We start from the raw sequence: 12,064 nt of genomic DNA, 5'->3' as shown, positions 1-12,064 counted from the left end.
GAGAAGGCAAGGGAATCTGATCTTGCTGGGCTTTAGCTTCTGGGAAGGATTTTGAATTTGGTCCATGCACAAGAGGAAATTTTTGAAGGTTTTAAAGCAGGATCAAGTGATCAGATTTATGTTCTTAAAAGAGCACTTTGGCTGCTGTTTGGAGTGGGGTGAGAAGAGAAGTGGGTTGCACAGTTAGGAGAGAGGTCAGTAGCACAGGCAAGATATGGCAATTTAGGATAGAGTGAAGATAGTGGAATTGAAGAGAAGTGAACGAATGAAAAATATATTCTGGAGGGTAGAATCAACAGGATGGTGTTGCATACTGTTATCTCTTTGTATGTTGGTATTTTAAGCAAGATTTCTCTGTAATGAAAGAGATTCCGCTTTACCCATATCAATTTAGTTCAACTCTAATTATGCAAGTGAGATTCAAATAAGGGAAATATGTGTTCAAGTTTACAGATGAGCCTAGGCTAGAAACTGACTTTCCTGATTTCTAGGGAAGTTTTTTTTTTTTCCTGTGAAAGCCATGGCTCATAATCCATTTTTATTAAACCTCCAAAGTGACTAATATCTGAACTACTTTCAAGACTAAGATGAAAAGGATCAGTCTTGGAATGGAAGTACTGGGCTAGAAGTCAGCTGGAGATGTTGGAGTGATGCAGAAGCTGGGGGAGTTCAGAGGGAAAGGCAAAGGAGCTTTAGCAGCCCAGCATGACCAGTGCTCTTTTTTCTATCATGTGCTGCAGGAAAGGTTGCCTCTTGAGAAGGAGTCGTATTGGATAAGCCTTCTTTGCTTTGCCTAGCACTTTGCAGGTTTCGTACTTGGCACTTTTCTTACAAGCCTCCTTTAGCTTTAAATCATCTCCACATTTAGAGATTTGTCTATTTACTGGACCAAATAACTACATTTTAGTTATTAATCAAAAATAGATATCAGGGAACAAAGCCATTGGAGGAAAAGAAAGTAAAATGGCCAAGTTACAGTGGTTGAAAAGCATTTCTACTGCTGTTGAAATATTGAATGTGAATATTTTATGTGGAAATATGAGGTTCTAAAGGAGATATATGTTCTCTGCATGTAAGAATGTAATTTTTGCTAAATAATGTTGCTTGTTAAAACATTTTGTTCTTGGGGAATGTTTCTTTTAAAGAAAAGAAGTGTCAGAGATGCTAGTTAGTGAAGCAGGGCCTTTCATGGGGCATAGTTTGGGTGCAGTGTCTCAAATTTTCAGTTTTGGTATCACATATCCAGGAACTAAAATGTTCCCAGTCTTCCCAGGGGTGATTTGTCTTGGGGATGGATTTATGCCAACCAAATGTATGCATGAATACCAACTTGCAGGGGCCACTGGACAAATCAGAACACCAATGTTTTATAATAGGGAGGATGAATATTGAAATAAGACTTCAATGGCTCATTGTCTATCAGTTCAGAGTCACTCCTTCACAATAGCAAAGTGCCAGTGATAATTCATTATCAGAACAGTCCTTCAAGAGCCTATAATTAGAGCATAAGGAAATAGATTGCCAGCATCAGATGACCCATTCTATCCTACAGAGGAGTAATCCCATCCATTACTGACAGTCTTCCTATGTCCTGTTGGTCCGTGGTGGGTACAGACCAACCACTACAAAGGCTTATTCTAAAGTTCTTTTAAATTCCTGCTGTAGAATAACTTTTTATTCCATTAATACTTAAAGCAGTCCTGTTATAGTAAGGTTGATTAGATTATAGATTTTATATTCCAGGCCTGAGGCTATACTTTCCTTAGCTTGATTGAACTTGGATGTTTCCATACAATTCACACAATATCTCTTTCAGTGGTTGCCTGCTACAGGCATATATCTCCGTTTCCGTTGTTCTTAAACTTGAGCATAGGAATCACTGGGGAAATTTATGAACAGTGCAGATTTTCAAGCCTGACCTCCAACAATTCAGATTAAGTAGTTTGGTGATTGGACTCTGAGATTTCTATTCTTAGTTCTTACCCATAGGGAGAGAAACATCATTTATGTGTTAATTCTTAGTAATTTCATTTCCTTTATTGTTAAAGTCTATACTACTCCAAGGTTTTTACTTTAGAAAGTTCAATTTATAAACCTGTCCAAATTTTTACAAATCTTGCTTTTGTTTTCTTGGCCAAAATACTCTGGGGGAAGCTGTGGTTTTGTTGCACAGGCAGAAAGAAAGTTTTCTTTGTTACAGAATGTCTTAAACATCTGCTTCTTCTCCTTCTTCATTTCTTTGGTTCAAGACTTTATCTCTCATCTGTATGGTTGCTGATGCCTTCAGACTCTTGCCCCATTACCCCTCTCCCTGGATGTAAATTGCTGGTGTAGGGAATGGAAGCTATTGTAGGATTTTGGGTACAGGAATAACATGGTCAAAGATGTCTTAGAGAAGTCACTCTGATAGGATGGAAGATGGATTAGATGGGAGTATCAGAGTTGTCAGGGAGTCAGTGTAGTTCAAAAAAAGCATATTCAGTATTAGAATCAAATATTAAATTTTGAAAATGGGATAAATTTTCTATTTCTTTTGTAATAGAGTATAGAAAATAATGTTGGATCAAATAAAAGCAACAGAAAAGGTCTCAATTTTTTAGGACATAGTCCTATCTCTTGCCATTCTCACACCTGTGTGTTGGTTACAGCAGAGGCATATCTTTTGCATATACTGTTTTCCTTCCCTGAATGCTGCCTCATGTTTAACATTTGAGTGCCTTTTATGTGTCCTTATTAGGGCAGGAAGCTACAATGGTGAACAAGATTAAATTGGTACCTGTCCTAATGGAGCTTACAATTCAATGGGGTTGGGGGGAGAGATACCAAATAAAAACCTGTACAAATGATTAGTGGTAATTGGGAAGCATGTTAAAAAGAGTAGTAGAGGATGCTGTGAGTAAGTAGAAGAGGGGCCTAACCTAAAGTACACTTATAAAAATGTTCTTTCATGAATTGTAACAAATTTACCACACTGATGCAAGGTGTAAATAATAGGGTGATATATGGGAACTCTGTTTTCTGCATGATTTTTCTGTAAACTTACACGTCCTCTAATTTAAAAAAAATAAAAATCAAGAAAGTTCCTCCTGAGGAAAAGACTTTTCAGCTGAGATCTGAATTATTAGTAGGAATTAATTAGGAAATTGGGGAGTTGGGAAGGTGGTGTTTGTTTCTGGTAGAGAGAACACCTTATCTTTAGAGCCTGAGGCAAGGAGGACTAATGAGATAACACAAAGGAGCTCTGTGTGATTGGAGGTTAGTGAGCTAGAAGAGAGGGGCAACTATGATGTAGGAGAGATAGACAGAGGCCTTACAGTTCACAATGATGTTTTTGTACTTTTTCCAAAATACAATGGGTAGTTGTTGAAGGGTTTTAAGGATGGGGTGAGGGATTACATGATCAGATTAATGTTTGAAAATGGTGACTTTGGCTGCCTTATGGAGCAAGTATTGTAGGGGTAGACTTGGTAGACTAAACAGGCTGTTGTGAAGGCTCATTAGACAGTTAGTCCAGATGAGTTGATGGTAGATTGGACCAGGGTGTTGGCACTGGAGATGAACTGAAGAATTATTTTGGAACTTGAATTGACAGGATTCAGTGACAAATGGGTTAGACGTGGAATATGAAAGAGAGGGTGATGTCAAGGATGACTCCCTAGATTGTTGGATTGAATCAGGGTGTGGATGATAGTTGTTTTTACTAAGATGACAGCGAATGCTGGAGGAGGAACAGGTTTGAAGGGAAAGATCATGGGTTGTTTTGAATGCATTTTCTTTGTGGATTCTTGTTCATAATTTACCTCGGTAACTCCCACTCAAGAGTCTTCACAAAATTACCCTCCTGTGAAGTCACACTAATGGTCTCCCCTCAACCCGCCATCTCCAGGAGGGGACAGTAAATTGTGCTCTTCTGTCATTTGGTAAAGTCATCTCTTAGTACTTATCTCTATTTTATAATTATTTATATACTCAGCTATCCCCTCAGTCTATATTTCTCTGGCAGGGAAGTGTCTTATTTGTTTGGTGTTCCTAGAATCTGGATAAATATCTCCTCAAGTGTTTTCTATGGAATTATGTGTGTTAAAGGGTTCTTTAATCTTAAGTCTGAGTTATACTGGCCTAAGTTAACATTTCAGAGCCTTTTATATTCTAATATAGATTGTAAATCTCTGGAAAGGACATGAGATATATGCAGTATTTCTCTAAATTATATAGGTTCCCCTCCCTTTTGTTTCCTGAACATATCATTTTGCTAGTGTTGGGGGTAAAAGGTGGGGATAGGAACATTCTGTAAGAAATGCTGATTTGGGCATATGCCTGACATAGAGTAGGCACGTAATTCACTGAGTGTGGATCACATGAAAAGCAAAACTGGTGACTTAGTGTGTTTGGGAAGCTGAATGGGTTTGGAGAGCTCATTTTTCCTATAGCTGCTGCAGATCTTTTACCGTCAGTGTTCAAAACAGATATCAAGAGGAGAAAATTTATTGTCTATTGATTATTCATGCCAAACTAAAAAATATGGGCAGCCTAAGATGATAAATTCTGTTTTGGTTCTTTATAGCTAGGCTTGGAAGTGCTGAACAAAAAAATTATTTGGTGCGTTTATTTATTAATTCCAAACATCAGAACAGTACCTTTCTTAAACCACTGGGTTGTTCATAAAATAAATAGAGTTATATTAACAACTTTTTTGTAAAAGAAATAAATGTTCGGTATTTTTCTAAGGCTATTTATATTCTGTTTTAGAGAGTTGGCTGTTGTGACACAGAACCTAGGTTTCAGGAAATATAAAGTGTCTAAATGAGAAAGACACTTTTCTTTTTTCAAAGTGTTTATGAATTTATTTTAGACGGGAATTTTTTTTCAAAATGGTTCTTTTTTGGAGTGGAACCTAATGGAACTAAATTAGCTGGAACTCATTAAATCAAACAGGAAATATATTTGTTTTTAAATTTAGATTTTGTTTTGTAATACCAGATAGAATTATTGTGTGTTAGATTTATTAACAAACTCTTAACTGACATTAATCTTTCTTATAGTCATGTTGGAGTAGGTAGGTAGGTGCCTTTGTTCTACAATACTTTATTCAACTATCAATTCACAATGAAAAAATTCTATAATTTTTTCATAAATATTTCTCCTCTTGAATGATATAAAATATGGCCAAGACTAGTAGGATACAGATGTTATAACCATATTTACATCTATATCCCCCCATTTTAATTTGTATGTTTACATTTACTCCCCCTTCCCTTTATTATTGCAGATGTTTAGTTCCAAATCAAGCTTGAAATGGCAGGGAAAACTTGATCATCTTTAGTCCTGCTTTCAGAAGGGAAGTTATCTGCCCCTGTTTTCAGATCAAAATCCCTCAGCTATGAGAGCCAGTCTTCAGAACTGGACCTCTGAGATGACCATAAAAAACAGATAAAAATCTGTGAATAGAGATTACTTTTCACTTATTTTCAGAAACTACTGGGGAAAGGAGGAAACATAAAGCTCTATATTCTGAACAGCAGTGTTAGGGACTGTATGAGTAAAATGTAGTGGTCTGTTAGCTTTTTCCTTAGATACAGAGCCAGTCATCTCTGAGTTATATATACCTTTACACAAAAACAGTAATATAAGCATGTCTAGGCCCAGTAATCTGCAGTTGCTTGTTCTACTAGAACAGTCACAGCTCATGACACATTTATTGTATGCCTTACCCTGCACTTTGGACTCCTATTACAGCATTTGTTGTCCAGGAAAATAATCTTAACTGTAAAACTTCCCACATTTGTTTCAGGTCGGTCTTCTCTCTTTCCCTTTGAAGATGCCTTCCTGGATGACAGTCACGGCGATCAGTCTTTGTCATCTGGCTTAAGTTCTCCCACTCGCTGTCAAAATGGGGAACGGGTGGAACGCTACTCCAGAAAGGTGTTTGTTGGAGGCCTTCCTCCTGATATTGATGAAGGTACTATGCATTCATTACTGACTTTATGAAGGCCAGGTTTGTTCTTTGTGTGATCCGATCCTGCCTCTCCTCTCCAAGGCAACTTTAGGGCATACGTATCTTAATGTGCAGGAGGTGAGATATTTAATAGATAAAGAAGTAATAGACTGGGACTTTCAGGTCTGTTGTACGTATGTGGCAACATAGCAGTCTCCCAACAGCTTTCCATTTCTTAATTATTAATGTTGGGGTAAATTTTTAAAATAATAATGAAGGCTGATATAAAACTCTCACTATAAACCTGTTATTGTACTAAACATGTCACGTTACATTATCTCATTTAATTCTCCCAGCTATCCTATAAAGCATATTTTACCATCTTCATGAGACTCAGAGAGAAATAATTTGTCCAGGGTTATATAGCTAATGGTGCAGTTGGAACTCAGAATCAGTCTGTCTTCAGAGCTTTTATTCATGGTCTATCACACCATACCATCTTACGTTTTAATATAAATATCTATTGATAAAAAGCATAATTCCCCTCTTGTCTTTATAGGATGAAGACTAGTTAAAATTTTTCTTAATCACCAAATAGAATTATCTACTTATTATCCCTACTTCTCACCAAAAGAAGTATATCTATTTCTGAAATAATATTAGATTCCACGTAAGTGAAAGCATATTTTAAATATTTTGTGTACCTTTGCTTTTTTTCCAAAAACAGAACATTCCTATTTTTAGAATATTTTTACTGGATCTAGAGATCACCTTAGCTCACATCACATTTTTTTCTTCCATATTCTGTATGTCAAAATTATTGGCAGTGAAGAGAAATGGATTATAGTTAGAGACGCACTTTACACGATTATAAGTGAAGAACCAAATGTACCCCAAGCAATGGTTATTTCACTTAGTAGGTTTTACTTCTGTAAAAATGCTTTAGAAAACAGCCATGGAAACAATTATTTTTAAATAAAAAGATTTTTTTTCTCTGTTGCTAATATGTCTTTTTTGTTTTGTAGATGAGATCACTGCCAGCTTTCGCAGGTTTGGACCTCTCGTGGTGGACTGGCCTCACAAAGCTGAAAGCAAGTCGTATTTTCCTCCTAAAGGTAATGCACTTAAAATGTCTCCACTGCCAGCCTGTTGGATAGCTAGCAGCCTTTTAACTCCTGGTTTTTTTCCTCCCCGCAATTAGAAAAATATTTTGGCCTTGATCATCCTTTTGTGTATTGCTGTTTCACACCTCGAGACTCTTCCCCCAGGAGCACACTGTTTCTGATTATTTACAGTGAGATCCTGCACGTTGTAGATGAATCTTCTACTAGATTTTCATTATTTGAGATGAAATCTAGGATTTTGAGAAATGTCAGTGATAGGAAAAGATGTTTAAGCCTCAAATTTATTTGTATCCCTTAGCCCTTTTATAGATTTTATAAACCCCATACTTGGAAAGCCTGAAAAATGGCATTTATGAAATTGTATCTTATGCTACTTTAGCCTGTTTGGGGATGGAGGGCAGATTAGCAAAAGACTCTTCAAATGACCTTTCCTCCCTTATTTTTGGGAGACATTTTTGATAGTTTTTGAGGGAATGCAAATATATTGCTTTGCCTGCCTGTATTTCTTATTTCTATTGAATCTAGTAAGTTTCCAGGTGTTATGCACTGGGCGTACATTCCTAGATTTATATAGAGGAGTGTTTTGTGTTAAAGAGGAAGTTCTTTTCTTCTGTTGTGTGCTATAGATGTGTTTCAAGGATGCTTTTCATCTTTAAAGAATTATTTTTTGATATGGATTATTATATAACATTACTCACAGTAAGGAGGTGGAGTTAAAATACTTGTCCTTCCTGTGGCTTGAACTGGAATCAAATTATAGCTTAATCCAGGAAAGCTAAATGGCTTCCTTTTATGTCTAATTTTATTGGTTTCTCTGTCACTCATTGCTTCTCCCTATCCTCTTCATAACGCATAGAAAATAGGCTACTCACTAAATAGAGCGCTATTTTTTTTGCTTTTAACATTCTTCTGTTAATTCTCTCTGGGAGTTTTTAAAGTTAAAAACTTAAGTTTATTAATCATAAAAGAGAAAAATCATGCTGAGAAGATTATAAAAATGATTCTGGGATAAAGGGCACCAGATCATCATTGTAAAAAATTAAAAATAAAGATAAACTCATGGTCATATCCCAGAAAAAAATACAAATAATTCCAAATCTACCTCTGCCAGAAATAATAATGATACATTTTATAAAATACCCTTCTTATATCTCTTTATGAATATATGCATTTATATAAATTGTAAATTTTTCATAAATGGGATCATTCCATACCTACTGTTTTATAGCCTGTACTACCACCCCCAACAATGTCATTATCTTTCTGTAAAAAACCTACACTGTCCTTTATGACCTTGGTTTATTTAACCAGTCCTATTGATGGACCTTTAAGTTGCTTCCAGTTTTTTTTCCTCATAAATATTGCTTCAGTGAACATTCTTCTGCCTTCATCTTTTTACCCTTTTGTTATTACCTCTTAGCGTGAATTTCTAGAAGTGAGAAGCCATGTTTATACATATTTCCAGGCTACTTCTGAGAAAATTCATACACATTTATGCTCCCACCAATAATACTTGATTTACAAAACTCAAATTTTGTTGGCAGTGTGGGGAAACGGGGTCTTTTTAAATTTGCCAGTCTGATGGTTAAAGTAACACTTTTTTTTCCCCATTACTTTTGCTCTTGACTGGCCAATTGAATTTCTTGTCCTGCTAACTTTATATCTTTTTCCTTTTTTATTTTTGGTATTTGTCTTCTTGTAAAAAGCCTTCTTTCTATATTAAGGGTTTTTAAAACATTTTGACCTACATGTAAAATATTTTCCCTTATTTGTCATTTACTTTCTAACCCTGTTTAGTGACTTTTGCAGTACTAAAATAGATTTATGTAATTAAATTAACCAATCTTTTCCTGTATTGTTTATTTTTTTGTGATATGATTAAAAAGGTTTTCCCCACTACAAGATAGTAAGAAAATAATACCCATGTTTTCTTCTAATGTTTTAATTATTTTCCTTTATAGATTTAAATCTTACTTCTATCTAGAATTTATAATGGAGTAAGATGCAAGAAAGGGATCCAGTTTGATTTTTTTCCAGGTAGCTTGCTAGTTGTCTCAGTATCATTTATTTAGTCCACTTTTTCCCATTGATTTTCCTCATTGATTTGAAATATTAGAATTACCAATTGGTTAGAGGGTCATCTCTTCTGTTTCCCAGTGAAATGTACAAGTTTCTCTGGAACTGCCTTGTCCAGTACAATAACCACTAGCTATAAGTGCTACTGAGCACTTAAAATGTGAGTATTTTGAACTGAAATCTGCTGTACATGTAAAATATACCCTGGATTTCAACATCTTACTTAAGAAAACATTAAAGATCTCATTAATAATTTTGTTTATACTATATTTATTACATGTTGAAATATTTTTGATATAACACATAAAATGAAATATATTAAAATTAACTTTACTAGAAAAATTTAAATTACATATGTGACCAATTGTGTTTCTATTGGATAGCACTCCTGCAGAACAGGAGTCAGCAAACTACCTGTTTTTGTATTACCTATAAGCTAAGAATGGTTTTACATTTTTAAGGTTTGAAAAAAAAATTAACAGAAACAAGAATATGTGACAGTGACTACATGTGGCCCATAAAGCCCTTTATGATGTTTATTGACTGCTTTAAAATAGCCAAGGGAAATGCCCTTTTACTTTCTAAGACATCCAGTGACAAGGGAGGCAGTTTATTTCAGAGGAAGTCTATATATTTTCAGACCTAGCTAATTATTAAATTTTTTTCTTCTATTGAGTTAAATGCTTCTCTGCAATTTTTACCCATTGGTCAAGTGTGTCCTATAAAGTCAAGGTTAAGAATAGGTCGTTATTTGGATACCATCTCTTTAAAGGACTGTCAGTTTCCCTTTATCTTCTTTTTAAGCTAATTATTTTCACTTCCTTCAGTCATACATTGTGTCTAACATATGTTTTCTATATCACCATTCTTCTTGCCTTCTTGTATCTATGTTGCATTTACAACATCCTACTTGTTACTCAGAGTTGAAGATAGAGTATTAGGATTTGTCTGAGTAGGACAGAATTTAGCAGCTCTTACTACTACCATGGTTTTTGGTACCACTCCTATAAAACGTCATAATAACGCAGAATTATAGAACATTAGAGCTAGTCCCCTTATTTTACAGCTGAACCAGTCAGTGTAAGGCCAAGAGAATCTGGATCTTCTGATTCTGGTCTTTAGACTTGCATCTTCAGAGAGCAGATTGTCTTTCTGGTGATTCAGGTCAGGAAGGTGAAATTATTATGTACTATTGGGTCCTACTGTGTTTTGCTCTTAGCTAAAATCTAAAGGTTGACCTTTTTAGGGACAACCGAAAAAAAACTTAGTATTATTCCAAGATTGAAGTAACTTTGAGAATCCACACACACGCATTGCTTCGATTGTTGGGAACACCTAAGTAGTTTGCTTCAAATGGTTCTATGCCTTCTTGGTAATGCTCCCTCATAGTATTTGTACTTTTCCTTAAGTTCATAGGTTTTAATTCAGGTCTTTGCTTTCTTCTTGCTGTTTGTACTTTTCCTTAAGTTCCTTAGGTCAGATCAGACTTACATGTTAATTATTGGGCCCTTTGACCCTTCTCTCAAGAGCTATAAACCTAATGAAATAAACAGGATCATCCATTCATGCTGCAGGTTTACCTGTGCAGATTTGGCTTAGGGTTTGTAAAGCCATGATGATCATTTTCAGCAGATTATGGAGTGTTTAAAATCCATGTAGACATTCTTTGAAATTACCTATATAACTACTTGTTAAATTGTACTTTGAAAGTTATCACCTTTCTGTATATGTATTATATTTCACAATAAGGAAATAACTGAAATTGTGGAACTGTAATCCATAACATTCTTTGAAATTTGCTCTCTAAGTACTTGTTAAATTGCACTTTTTAAGTTATCGCTGTTATGTTCACATGTTAAATTCTACAATAAAAAATGTATATTAAAAAAAAAATCCACGTGAACGTTGGCCAAATGCATTGACTGTCCCCTTAAATGTTGTTGGGCCAGCAGAGTGGAAGGTGATGGTGACTTGGGCTCTCTTCAGCACAAATACAGCTGAGGATCTTGATCATCTATTTAAAGATATACAGAGCCTTCTGGAACAGTTTGTCTATGAGCCACACACTCAAAATTGCTTGGTGTTCTCCAGAGCACCACTGAAAATGGAGAAGGGGTAGGAAAGCATGGAAGTCAGAGTATGTTTTCATCATTTGGTCCCAGATGTGGGGGAAATAAAAATTAATCAAGTACTCACAAAGTAAATATGATTACAAACTTTGATAACTTCTCTTAAGGAAAAATAAAGTGCCATGAAACACTGAGAGGATGAATTTAAATTGGGGGTATGGAGAGAACTTTTCTGAGAAGATGGCATTTAAGCAGACCTGAAAAATGAGGAATTAGCTAGGAAGGGTAGGGAAGCAAGTTCCAAGCAGAGGGGTATCATAAGGAAAAGACTGAGTGTGAACAAACCTTTGACACCTTTGAAGGAATGGAGGAAGTGTGGTTGGAATATATAAGCGAGGGGGAAGAAAGTGATGTGAAAATAGGGCCTTGAAGGGGTAGGACTTTTTTCTCCTGAATTGATCTAGTCCTACTGAGAGAGTGATATATGTCTTTGGGGTGAGAAGAGAATAATGGGGCCAGTTCAAGTAGAAATATCACTTTAGAATACTTCCAAACATGTATTGATAAAATTGAAGTAAGGTCTTGCTTTGTTTTTTCTGCATGTAGTTCTTGATTATGAGAAGAAATACAGGTCTAGTCAAAATATTGAGGAAAAGTTTCCTGAGATTTTATTTGCATTCTTTTTTTTTTTTTTTTTTTTTTTTAAGTTACGGAATAGTATATAGTTTTGAGTCCTAGAAAAAGACATTCTCCCAAATGTTAGGGCATGAGCCAAATGTCACATTGTTTGGTGATTCTTACAGAATACTGATGTCATGTTTATCATAGCTTGGGTACAGATAGTTTAAAGTTATTGAAAA

The 12,064-nt window shown here is 35.3% G+C and overlaps 1 protein-coding gene across 8 annotated transcripts in view; it reads left to right on the top strand.

Moving 5' to 3' along the window:
• CPEB3 (cytoplasmic polyadenylation element binding protein 3) overlaps positions 1 to 12,064 on the top strand; it is a 219,073-nt gene that overhangs the window by 112,830 nt on the left and 94,179 nt on the right. For all 8 annotated transcript variants that reach the window (XM_037805175.1, XM_037805173.1, XM_037805178.1 and 5 more), the window contains 2 exons: positions 5,792 to 5,959; positions 6,961 to 7,050. In XM_037805175.1, the coding sequence (XP_037661103.1) occupies positions 5,792 to 5,959; positions 6,961 to 7,050 (258 nt within the window). The remainder of the gene's footprint in view (positions 1 to 5,791; positions 5,960 to 6,960; positions 7,051 to 12,064) is intronic.

This window comes from Choloepus didactylus, chromosome 15 (assembly GCF_015220235.1).
Source record: "Choloepus didactylus isolate mChoDid1 chromosome 15, mChoDid1.pri, whole genome shotgun sequence".
NCBI lineage: Eukaryota > Metazoa > Chordata > Mammalia > Pilosa > Megalonychidae > Choloepus > Choloepus didactylus.
The sequence above is the reverse complement of the archived record's forward strand: the minus strand, read 5'-3'. Positions and strand labels throughout refer to the sequence as shown.